Source organism: Nelumbo nucifera, chromosome 1 (assembly GCF_055504915.1).
Source record: "Nelumbo nucifera cultivar China Antique chromosome 1, China Antique-T2T, whole genome shotgun sequence".
NCBI lineage: Eukaryota > Viridiplantae > Streptophyta > Magnoliopsida > Proteales > Nelumbonaceae > Nelumbo > Nelumbo nucifera.
The window spans coordinates 145,713,533-145,726,784 of NC_142649.1; the positions used below are offsets into that span (position 1 = coordinate 145,713,533).

The following is a 13,252-nucleotide window of genomic DNA, read 5'->3' on the forward strand; positions in this document are numbered from 1 at the left end:
CGCTCCGACAAGCTCACTTCGCCTCCGCTTCGACGAGACCCCTCCCTTTCAACTAATGTTATGCATCTTTATTCTTAAAGATTTTTATTAAAAATAAAGAAAAAATGAGATCCCCCCTTCCTCTTCATCCTCCTCCTAACCTCCCTCCTCTTAAGGAGGCTTATGCCTCTTATGTTCTGAATTGCGCCTCACGCCTCTAGGTAGTGGAACGTCTTACATCACGCCTCCGCGTTTTAAAACATTGATAGAGATTTAAAAAGGTGTGCCTATGCTTCTTTTATCATTTCATTAAATATGATTCTATGTTTTGCATTTTTTTACATTGTTTCCACCATGTCTATGATTTTTACAATATTTCCATACGATATTTCCAACATTTCCAACATGTTTCTTATATTTGGATGACCGACATTTCCACCGACATCGACATTTTAAACCTTGAGTCCAACACCTTCTATTTCACTTGTTGATGCCCTGGCTCCCATTTCAATTATGGATGGCCTTGACATTCCTATTGCTCACAGAAAGGGAGTCAAGTCATGCACTACCAAACACCCCATTACCTAGTATGTTTCCTATGATCACACTTCCTCTTCTCACCGTGCCTTCCTATCTGCAATTGATAGCATCCCCATACCCAAAAATGTGGCAGAGGCTTTAAAATACCCTAAATGGACATATGAAGGAGGAAACTAATGCCCTCCATAAGAATCAAACATGGAAGTTGGTGGATCTTCAAAAAGGGAAAGGCCCAATGGGGTGTAAGTGGGTGTCTACATTGAAACATAAGGCAGACAGGACAGTTGAAAGGTACGAAGCAAGGCTGGTAGCTAAAGGGTACACTCAAGTCTATGGTGTTGACTATGATGTGACATTTTCTACAGTAGCTAAGATGAACTCAATTTGAGTTCTTTTATCATGCTGCAAACATTAGCTGGGAATTGCATCAAATGGATATAAAGAATGCCTTTTAAATGGTGATCTGGAAGAGGAGGTTTACATGGTTCAACCCCTAGGTTTTTATGCCTTTCTTGGTATGCCTCCTTTGCTCACTTGTCTCCTTCACATCAACGTTTCATTTCCATTCTATCCTCTATTTCTCTACCGTGTTCTCTATAGGAAGCCCTCTTATCTACTAACTAGAATAAGGTGATGGAAGAAGAATTTCATGCTCTTCAAACCTATGGTGTGGACTATTCAGATGGCAGTATTGAGCGGTTCATAGCTCGACTTGTTGCAAAGGGGTATACTCAGACCTATGGTGTGGACTATTCAGAAACCTCTCCTGTGGCTAAAATAGGTTCTATACGAGTGCTCATTTCTTTAGCTGCCCACTTTGGTTGGCCCCTATTTCAGCTTGATGTCAAAAATTCATTTCTCCATGGTGATCTTCAAGAGGAGGTATATATGGAGCAACCTCCTAGGTATGTTGCTCAAGGGGAGTCAGGAAAGGTGTGTCAATTGAAGAAGGCTATCTATGGGTTGAAGCAATCATCGCAGGCATGGTTCAGTCGCTTTAGTAGTGTGGTGCAAGTTTTAGGCTTGAAACAATGAAGTGTTGAACACTCTATGTTTAGTAGAGACTCGTCATCTAAGAAGATCATCCTAGCAATGTATGTTGATGATATTGTTTTCATTGGCAATGATACACATGGAATTGATGAGTTGAAACAGTTCCTACAGCAACACTTTCAAACTAAAGATCTAGGAACCTTGAAGTACTTTCTTGGAATTGAGGTAGCTCAATCGAAGTGGGAAATCTCTCTGTCCCAAAGAAAGTATGTTTTAGATATGTTGGATGAAACTGGGTTGTTAGGATCCAAGCCAGTTGAAACTCCCATGGATCCTAATGTGAAGATGACTGATAGTCAGGGGGAGCCATTAGAAGACCCTACAAGGTATCAGAGACTAGTAGGAAGTTGATATATCTTACCATCACTAGGCCTGACATCTCCTTTAGTGTTGGAGTCCTCAGTCAATTCATGCTCTTGACAGTAAATCTGATTGAAGGTTACAGCAAAGAGAAGAGAAGAGAAGAAGGAAGGAAGAAGAAGTGTTGAGGCAATGGAACAGTGTTGGTGGTGCCAACTTCATTATAATATATAGGGCAAAAAAATAAGAAGGGAAATGACCCTTGTGCCCCTACTAAGTGATAGTACAATAATAGATAAAAATAAAAAAGGCTTTAATCAGCCAAACAGACCCTAACAAACATAAAATCAATTATTTTAACACTTTCAACACTCCCCCTCAAGTTGGAGCATAGATGTCAATCATGCCCAACTCGTCACACAAATCATTATGCCACACATGATGAAGGCCTTTGGTGAAGATGTTTGCAAGTTGTTCTTCTGAGCTGACATATGAGGTGCACACTTCTACACTTACAAGTTTATCTCTAATAAAATGCTTGTCCACTTCAATGTGTTTCATCCTATCATGGAGGACTGGATTAGCTGTAGTGTTGATAGCAGCCTTATTGTCGCAATAGAGTGACATAGGTTTGCTAACTATAAAACCCAGTTTTCCTAACAGATTTCTTATCCACATGATTTCAGCAACTCCATGAGACATATCTCTGTATTCTGCTTCAGCACTAGACCTAGCCACCACACTTTGCTTCTTACTTCTCCATGTGACTAGGTTTCCCCCTACAAAGGCACAATATCCATTGGTAGACTTTCGGTCATCAACTGCCCCTGCCCAATCAACATCAGTATATACCTCCACCTTTAAATGTCCATGTTTCTGGAATAGTAAACCAGCTCCAGGAAACTTCTTGAGGTATATGAGGATCCTCTCTACAACTTCAAGGTGAGTTGTCTTAGGATTGTGCATGAACTGACTAAGGACACCCACTGCATAAGCAATATCAGGCCTGGACATAGACAAATACAAGAGTCTCCCTACAAGTCTGAAACTTCTTCACATCTTTCAAGAACTCTCCCTGACTGTCTCCCAGATGATGGTTAGGTTCAATTGGTGAGTCAATTGGTCTCACCCCCAGTTTGCCTGTATCTTCTAGTAGATCTAGTACATATTTCTGTTGGGAAATAAAGATGCCCTTGTGAGAGCGAGCAACTTCAATTCCAAGGAAATAACGTAAGGGGCCTAGATCTTTCACCTCAAATTGAGTGGCTAAGAACTTTTTTAGTCTCTGTATTTCAGCTTCCCAATCTCCTGTGATCACTATGTCATCCACATACACAATTAGAGCTGCAATTTTCCCTTCACCTTTCTTTACAAATAGTGTGTGATCTGACTGGCATTGTTTGAACCCCATCTGTTGAACTGCTGAATGGAACTTACTAAACCAGGCCCGAGGAGATTGTTTCAGACCATATAAAGATTTTTTTAACTTGCACACTTTCTGTTCACTACCTTTAGCACAAAAACCTAGAGATTTCATGTACACTTCCTCTTCTAAGTCACCATTCAAGAAAGCATTTTTGATGTCCAATTAGTGAAGTTCCCAGTGAAGATTTGCCGCTAGTGAAAGGAGAATTCTGATAGAGTTCATCTTGGCTACCGAGGCAAAAGTCTCTGCATAGTCCACTCCATATACTTGTGCAAAACCTTTTGCCACTAGTTTGGCCTTGTACCTTTCAACAGTTTCATCAGTCTTGTGTTTCACTGTGAACACCCCACTTGCACCCACTGTTTCCTTCCCTTCAAGAAAATCCACCAATTCCCAAGTGCCATTTTTGTGTAATGCATCAATCTCTTCCTTCATTGCATCTGTCCATTCAGGTTTGGATAAAGCTTCTGCCACATTCTTAGGAACGGGGATACTGTCAACAGAGGAGAAGAATGCACGATATGAAGATGAAATATGATCATAGGACACAAAGTGAGAAATAGGATGGTTAGTGGTACAAGATCTAACACCCTTTCTCTTAGCAATAGGAACATCAAGATCATTAATGACAGGGGAATCAACATTGAGAGGAGCAAGCATATCAATAGAAGCAAGTGTACCTGGCTGATGGGAAGGATCAACCTCCGGTGAAGCCGATGAATAGCACGAGGAAGACACAAGGAATAGCACGAGGATAAAGTTTACCCCGAGTAGGTGGCAAGTTATGAACAAAGCAACGACACCCAAAAACACGCATTGGAATGGGGAACAACGGAGCTGTAGGAAACAAAAGCTGATGTGGGGCCTTATACTCTAGTAACCAAGAGGACATACGGTTGATGATGCATGTAGCACACAGAACAACATCCATCCAAAAGCGCTTTGGAACATTCATATGGATTAACAAGCCACGAGCTACTTCAAGAAGATGACGGTTTTTTCTTTCAGCAATACCGTTTTGTTGAGGTGTCCTAGCACAAGAGCTTCGTTGAAGTGATCGACTTGAAGCAAAGAATTCTGTGAGATAACTATGGAAGTATTCCTTTGCATTGTCCGACTGGAAAATATGAAGAAAGACGACCAAGATGACTATGCCATAAATAGGCTTGACTCTTACTGGATGAACTCAAAGACTCTGTAGCCACAAGACCAACTTTATTCTCCAACACGTAGAGACCATCCACTATGCTTCCTGTACAATCGTCTTCCCCGAGGCCAAATCCTGAAACACATATGAAGACGAATAGAAAGTAACTGAACAGTTCAAGGAGTGAGTAATACTACTAATGGAAAGAAGATTTATAGGTAATTTAGGAGCATGTAGTACGTTAGAAAGGGTAAGGCCGAGTGGGAGAGATATGGTTCCTTGGCCGGCTATGGTGGAGAAAGAGCCATCAGCTACTCTCACCTTATCTCTCCTAGAGAGAAGATTGTATGCCTGAAATAAATTTGACTTATCGGTCATGTGGTTTGAGGCTCCAGAGTCAATTACCCAAGGGGAATCAGAGGTACGAGATGACATATGGAAGGTAGTGGCAGTGTTACCTGAAGCAGATGCAAAAGAGGTAGAAGGAGTAGGACGAGTATCCATCTGGCGAAGAGTCTTACCATATAACTCCAAATGGTCATGGAAGGAGTTGATGATCTCTTCCTTAAGGTCAGAACTTGGATGCCTTTCCTGAGTTACCATGGAACTAGTCTCTTGAGATGCCATATTAGATGAGTTATACCTTTTCTGATTCTGCTGACTTGGTTTCTTGCCCTGATCAGTTGTTGACTTCTTACCCAAATCCTGTGCCCATTTAGGTTTTCCATGGAGATCCCAACAGGTATCTCTGGTGTGTCTTGCCTTCTAGCAGTGAGTGCACCAAAGCTTACTCTTATCATCTATTCTCTTCTAAGAGTCACCCTTCTTAGAACCACCTCCAACATTAGTATCTGAACTTCCCCGAACAGCTAGAGCAACTGGCTCCCCCTCTATAGAATTCATCACATTTCTTCTACTTTCTTCTAACTGAACCAAGGCATAAACCTCCTGAACTGATGGCAAGTCTTTACTTCCCAAGATCTGCACCCTAATGTACTCATATGAAGGATTCAGCCCCAAGAGGAAGGCAAATACCCGTTGCTGAGATACAAGTGATTTGTATGCCTTTGCATCCTCATCACACTTCCAGTTAACATTCTGATAGTGATCAAGTTCTTTCCATATCGATGTCAGATCCAAATAGTACACCGAGAGACTCCTTTCTCCTTGCTTACAAGTGAACGATTCAGCTTGCAGTTGGCATATCTTGGCATAGTGTCTCTTCTCTAAATTGGTGGACTTTGCTTGTTCCCATATTTCACAAGCAGTTTCATCCCCCATAAAAGTTTTCTCACCTGTGGCAGCATTGAAACCAAGAGCCAAGACATCACCATACTATTTTTTTGGTTCCATCTATCATATTCAGCACTTCCGCTCTTTGGTTCCTTCACTTTCCCATTGATGTATCCTATTTTTCCCCTAGCAGTAATGTAGTATTCCCCTAGACCATTCAAAGTAATTCAGACCATCAAAGGGAATGACAGCCATGGGGAAACTCATATCCATTCCCCCACTTACTCCATTTTGATTTTCAGAAATCCCTGAAGTAGCAGGATTCTCAAAAGGCATGGTCAACACAGAATTTTTTTATCAAAAAACTTCAACTTAGGATCCCTCCTTATATCAGAACAAAAATCTCCACACACAACAAGTGATTAGTCCACCCACACTGCAGTTTTTGGACTTAATCTGAGCACAAGACCAGCACCAATTTCCAGAATAAACAAGATGACAGATCTGATTTTCAGACCTGTACGGAGTAGCAGTCCCAGCCTACTAGTTTTCTCAACAGGTCTACAAGCAATAATCACAAGGGGAGATCCTTACACACAAGGCATCAAGCCAACAAGTAGAGAAAACAGGTCATACGTGACCTACAACAGCCTTTCACAGGTACAGGATCACACAATCCAAAACAAACAGAGGAAAAACCTCACAAGGGTGTGCCAACATTCAGTGGTTCAGGTCCATTCGTTTTCCTCTTGGTACACGACCAAGGGAAGAGAAGAAAAGAAAAGAAAAAAAAAGGGGTGGAACCAGTTGCAGGTCTGATTCGAACATCCCAGACATACTCCTGTGTTCCACCCAGATTCAGCAGCTTGGAGAAGACACTTGATCGCCCAGATTCAATGGCCATGCTCTGATACCATCTTGACAGTAAATCTAATTGAAGGTTACAGCAAAGAGAAGAGAAGAGAAGAGAAGAGAAGAAGGAAGAAGAAGTGTTGAGGCAACGGAACAGTGCTGGCGGCGCCAGCTTCATTATAATATATAGGGCAAAAAAATAAGAAGGGAAATGACCCTTGTGCCCCTACTAAGGGATAATACAATAATAGATTAAAATAAAAAAAGGCTTTAATCAGCCAAACAGACCCTAACAAACATAAAATCAATTATTTTAACACTTTCAACACATGCAAAATCCAACAACTGCTCATTAGGATGGTGTTATGAGGGTGCTGAAGTATCTAAAGGGTACTCCTGGTCGAGGGCTTTTGTATAAGAAAGGGGGAGATATGTCTCTAGTAGGGTACTTAGATCCAGATTGGGCAGAGTCTCCGATGGACAAGAAATCTACTATAGGTTATTGTACCTTCTTGTGCGGAAATCTCATTACTTGGAAGAGCAAGATGCAGAATGTAGTTGCTAGGAGTAGCGCTGAAGCTCAATTTGTCATCCCATTAAATTGTTTTGTGACAACCAAGCCGCATCACATATTGCCTCTAATCCAGTGTTTCATGAAAGGACTAAACATTGAAGTTGATTGACATTTCGTGAGAGAGAAAGTGACAAGTGGAGAGGTTGTTATTCCCTATGTTAAATCTAAAGACCAAGTAGCTGGTATTTTTACTAAAAGTGTGGATCACTCAAGGATGGACTATATTTGTAACAAGCTGGAACTTTATGATATATATGCTCTAGCTTGAGGGGGAGTACCAGAATTGTTAGAAGTACTTAACAGGGGCAGTATTGTCTTTTTCATGTTATTCTTTCTCTCTTATATCTGCTGTAGTTTTCCTAAGGGTATTGTAGTCATTTCAGCCTTAGTAGAATGTTAATACAACCTGGGTCGACAGTAAGGAGAAGTGAACAGATTTCTCCTTCTAGTCTTCCCTCTTTTCTTCTCCTTCTCTTCTCTTTCCCTTCCCTTTCTCTTCCTATCTTCTTCTCTTTCTTTCTTCTATCCTTTTCTTCACTTTTTTCTTACTTTATTAAAGTTGGAACAAATGGAAGAGGATTTGAACCTGCTTTGACACCATGCCAGTGTAGTTGTAATTCACTACACCAAGAGAGTATTTATATTTATATTAAAAAGAACTAAAAGGAAAATTCTGTCCTTATGCTGCATGAAGTAAAAGTATACAATAAAAGAATAAAATAATGCGTATAAGATACACACTAGAAGTAAAGTTACAACTTTAACCTTCACTACCTCTACATATGATGACGATCAAATGATGAGTAGGAGAAATTAAGATATAAACTTGAAAAAACATCCCCATTAACCATTTTCATCGAATAAATATGAGAGAAAGTAGAAATAGGAATTCAGTTACATGCTTACAGTGGGAGAGTCTGCTGTAGAATAGCCACATGGACTAACAAGTAAGACTACGCCAGAGACATCAGAAAGATTGCTAAGAACAATAGCAAATTCAGCATAGGAAATACTAGGGGGAGCTCTCCAATATGCATGCTGTGGTCCAGAATCAATTGGAGCTAGCAAAGACAAGGATGGTGCTGAGCCTACTGCTGTTTCCACCTGTGATAACAAGTAATAACATGCAAAGATATCAACATAAGTGGTAAAATCACACAAATTTGAACACTTATTCAGTGATATAATATAGAATTACATATTGGGTGTGAGAGACAGATATATGGAGGGCCTCCATTCCTTCGGCACTAATTACAATGTAATATAATGGGACTGATTGTTGATGTTGGGGTAATCTTCTATAAAGACTGGGATTTGGCCCATTTTTTGGGCTGTAGTTCTTACTTTCTATTTGTGTATTTCTCTTCTTTTCATTCTTATTATTAACAAAGAGTTTTTTTTTTTTGATATGCAACAGTAAGATCAGGTTTCATTTATATCAACAGAATCTTTACAAGAGTAGTGAAAAGAAAAACAGCACAAATCAGTCAGAAAAAAAAGGATGGGATGTACATAGTGCAACTAAAACAAAAAAAAAAAAAAAAAAAAAAGCAGGAATGAGAGTACAATGCCAATTGATAACTAAGATACCTCATGTGACCATTTACCCTATCCACATAGAGGGAGAGATTTAAGAGGATGTCACCCATAGAATTTGTTGTGAGTTCAGTAGTCTACCTAGTGTTGTGGTTAGTGCATATCAATATGATTGAATGGAAAGTGCTATAAGATAGTTATAAGACTAAAACATTGTTTGGATCAATGGTTTGGAAAATTAAGAAGAAATATATCCATACAATGAATAAAGCAAGTATGAGGATGCTAGGATGAGTGGAAAGCATAGAAAAGATAAAATTAAAAATGAGTGCATCAAACTTAGGGACAGCACCAATAGGTGACAAAATGAGAGAAATATATTTAAATAGTTTTCTCATGTGCATAAAAGACTGCTAAATATACCTGAAAGGAGTGATCTGATACAATTTGTGTTGGGGGAGGCCAAAAAGGTTATTGGCTGAAGTAGAGGGAAGAACCAAGGGTTGGCTAATTTAACATAAGACATTGTCATTTCTATTTTCTTAGAAATGGCAAAACAGGATTCATGTAGTCGATCAAATGGTTGGGATAACACTTTGGTCAGTTGATTTGAGTATTGATTTCTTGATCCTTAGCCTTGATTATCAAGTTTTTAACCACAATCATTGTCTGCATGGTAAATTGTTCTCTCTATCCCCAAGTCTTCAACCCATACTGTCTGGTTTGACCTACACTGTCCCACATTATGAGCCAAGAACACTAAACTAAACAAGTAGCTTCAGGTACAGAGATGGTTTCGATAAAGATTTGTACAGAAGTTATCAAAATAGATTTGAAGTAATTGGGTGTATGCTGAGTAAAAGCCAGACAGGTTTGACAGAGCCAAGACTTCAGTGAGTTATAAATATAAGATTAAACAAAAGGCCAAATGATTAATTAGGTTTAGAGTAAGAAAATAGATCATTAACTTTTTAAATTTGAACAAAACAAGGATGAAAAGTCCAAAATGACACTTGCATGGAAGCTTAACACCCAATGCAATGGTAAATTGGAAACACACGAAAGATCTAAATTTATATGGATATGATTCTGAACTATTCCAGGGTCTGTGCAGTAAAAAGGACAAAAAATACTGAAAACTATAACACCTATGCCTACCGAATGCAAAAGGCTTGCATGTGGAAATTCAGCAAGTGACTCCTCTCCATTAAGTAACTTTTTCAAGACCTCAGCAGCTTGTTGACCATCAGACATTTTGTTTCTTTCAATAAGATAATCTATTGATCTGAGGCCTATCACATCATCTATAGCTTCATGTGCAGCACAGCCTGCACGAGCACTTCTCCGCAAGCTAACCAATACCCTGACATAATCCACAATTAATGCATCAAGCACAATATTGCTGCAGCATGCTTTACAGATGACCCCATTTAATATAGATGAACGGTTTGTAGGTACACTATCAGTCTGATTGCCATGGCTTGACCCACTCCTGCTTAACAAATTATTAAAACCTGACATTTCCTTTGAGTTGTAGCTTGGGAGCAGAAGAGCGCCCTTTCCAGCACAGCACACTTTACAAACCTTTCTTTCACATTGAGAACATGAAAAATGAGATTGTGAACCTCCTCCAGAAGGGACTATAGAAGGTATACATGCAGCAGGATGGGTTACAGCACGGACTTCACACATGGCACTGGAGCAGGTTTCTCCAATTCTAGTAATATTCCAGAAATCTATACCATCATCCTCATTGGTCTCAAGACCAATTGCAGCAGTAACTTTGTCCTCTAGTGCAACCTGCCCCAGAATAGCAAGGTTGCTTGCAATTCTGCATAGTCGGGCCATATACAAATCATCAAGTAACCCATTTGGATTTATAGTAGCAGGATCAGTTCCAATCGATAATAAAGTTCTATCCCTGTCAGCAGCAGAAAGATTGAACTTGAAGCGCTCAATTTCAAGTCTCATTGCTTCCTCAAAGTCTAGCTTCCTTTCCTGTGGAATGGAATATCCAAATTTGGAAATAGTAAGCTGGGATATCATCATTTCTATGTTTGAATGCTTTTTGCAGAATGAAAATGCAAATCATGAAATTTAGAAGAATGAGAATTTCCAGAACAATTTGGAATCATGACCATAACTGATCTTTTATGATTGATAACTATAACTGGTTATCAGAAGAATGGTATGAAAACATTACATATTTAAGATAGGTAATTTCAACAATCAAGATAAACACACAAATGACCAAAACATACCAAAAAGAAAAAAGAGTGACATTCAAAGCACCCAAGGACTTTTAGGGGGACTTGATATGTGTTGAGAATGTTTATGTGATGTGAAATGGTATTATTGTCTTTTACATATATTTGTATTTGGGCACCCAAGTAGGAACATATTTGTAATATTTTTCAGCAAGATATAATTTTTAGTTATGAGGGTGTGAACAGTTGACACGCCAATCTTCTTCGATAAATCTCTCTCTTCTTCTTCTTCTTCCTCTTCTCTTTCTTCTTATTCTTCCTCTTCTCTCCATTCTCTCATCTCTTACACTTCCTAATTGGTATCACAGCACCTCAAGGATCTTGGGAAGGCTTTCTTCTGACCGTCATACCCAGGAAGGCCTGTTGACGTCAGACTGCCGCTAATGACATCAGCAGTTCATATAGGTGGCGGCAACAATTCTTGAAACTTATATTGTTGGATGCGCCCTGATTTTAGGCTTGTTTTTGGTATGATTCTTACATCCATTTGAAGCCTCTGATTTTTTTCCTTGGTTTTCTGAACCAAAATTCACAGAAAATGCAGATATGACATTTGGGGTTTTACTATGCATTTAAAATATTTTATTTGCATGGAACCTAATGCTCTTGGGTTGTTTCAAAGGTTTGTAATGTTAGGAAGTTGTTTCACATTTTTCTGAGCCCTAGATATTTTTTTTTTGGGATTTTTTCTCTTCTTATTTTGTCTCCAACCAGTTTTTGGCCTCCTTTTTGGGTGTTAACCAAGATTAGACCTGTATATTTGGGTCCTGTATGTGCTGCTTGATTGTTGGAGTGTTGTTGGGCTGTTGAGAAATTAGATTGTGAGAGATGGAGTTCTCTAAGGAAGTCCAAATTGTATCCATTGTGTTTCCTAGAAACATCAACATTGCTAATGGCATGATAACCACTGTAAAGCTTGACAGAACCAATTTTTTTGGAATGGTCTCAATCTGCAAAGCTTACCATTGGAGGGATCGGTAAGATGGGATTTATTACAGGGAAGGAAGTGAAAACCTAAAGACCCAAAGTTTCCCATGTGGGAGCAGGAAAATTCATTGGTAACGTCTTGGCTGGTTTACTCTATACAACCTCATATAGCTCGTAACTACATGTTCCTCTTCACTGCCAAGGATATTTAGGATAGAGTTATTTCTACCTATTCCCAAATAAGAAATATAGATAGAGTATATCAACTTCAAAGAGAGGTTTGCAGTATGCACCAAGGGGAGAGGATAGTGACCATGTATTTCTCTTCTCTACAATCACTTTGGGAACAAATGGATCACTTGGATGCCTTGGAATTGAAGGACCCTAAAGATGGTGACCAGTATAGGCAGTATATTGAGAAGAACAAAGTTAATGATTTCCTGGTCGGACTGAATCCTGAATTTGACTTTACTAGGTAGAATATTCTTAGTGCTAACATTGTCTCCCTTGCAACCGTTTACTCCCTGTTGTAAGGCTTATTTAATAGCTACAGTTACAGTTACTTGTTTTTTTCTTCTTCTTTCCTTTTTTCTTATTATTTTATTTATAGGATATGCTGCCAGGGGCATACTTGTAATTTCAGACTCTTTTATGAAGTTAATATAAATAGAAAACTGGCGGCTGCCAGTAGTGACTTTTTTCCTCTCAACCGTACCTCTCTCTCCCTTTCTCTCTCTTTCTCTCTCTCTCCCAATCCCCACGAATCACCACATGGTATCAAAGCAGGTTCTCTGGGTTGAAAAAGACCTACGATCCCTCCTGCCCTGTTCTTAAAAGTGTTTGGACGTGGCTATTTCTGCAGAAACCCTAGCAGTTTCTGGCGGCTGGTTCTGCAAAAACCCTAGCAATTTCTGGCGGATGGTTCTGCAGAAACCCTAGCAGTGTCTGGCGGCAGTATTTTTGGGAAACCCTAGTAGTTTCTGGCGGCAGCTTTGTGATTCCTTCTTCCTGGCTGTAACAGCAAGAAAACCCTAGTCGGAGAAGGGTGATGCTGGTGCAAACTCCTCTGTTCGATGCTATGAAGTCAAGTTCAGATTAACATCTTTGTACCAGTGCCGAACATGTGTGTTTTTTGTTTCAGTGTGTTTCATCCTTCTTTGGCCAATGGTGTGTAGGGTTCATGCCTTGATTATATAGCTATTTGTTTGGATGTTGGATGGTTAGAGTGTGTGAACTACAGTCAGACTGATTGTAATGTCTGTATTGGTTGTGCTGAACCAATTACCGGACTGGTTTATTGTTCTGTTTGGACGTTGTGTTGACTGAACCCCTTGTTCTCAGCAGTATTCCCTGTGTTCTCAGCAATATTTAGTGTTCTTTTGCTCACTTTCTAGGAGTAAAACCTGAGTTGTTCACAT

General features: G+C 39.5%; 1 protein-coding gene across 2 annotated transcripts in view; it reads right to left on the reverse strand.

The window, feature by feature from the left end:
- LOC104588319 (putative phosphoinositide phosphatase SAC9) overlaps nucleotides 1-13,252 on the reverse strand; it is a 152,243-nt gene that overhangs the window by 77,611 nt on the left and 61,380 nt on the right. For both annotated transcript variants that reach the window (XM_088894594.1, XM_088894595.1), the window contains exons 11-12: nucleotides 9,799-10,638; nucleotides 8,011-8,208 (exon numbers count right to left, since the gene is read on the reverse strand). In XM_088894594.1, the coding sequence (XP_088750720.1) occupies nucleotides 8,011-8,208; nucleotides 9,799-10,638 (1,038 nt within the window). The remainder of the gene's footprint in view (nucleotides 1-8,010; nucleotides 8,209-9,798; nucleotides 10,639-13,252) is intronic.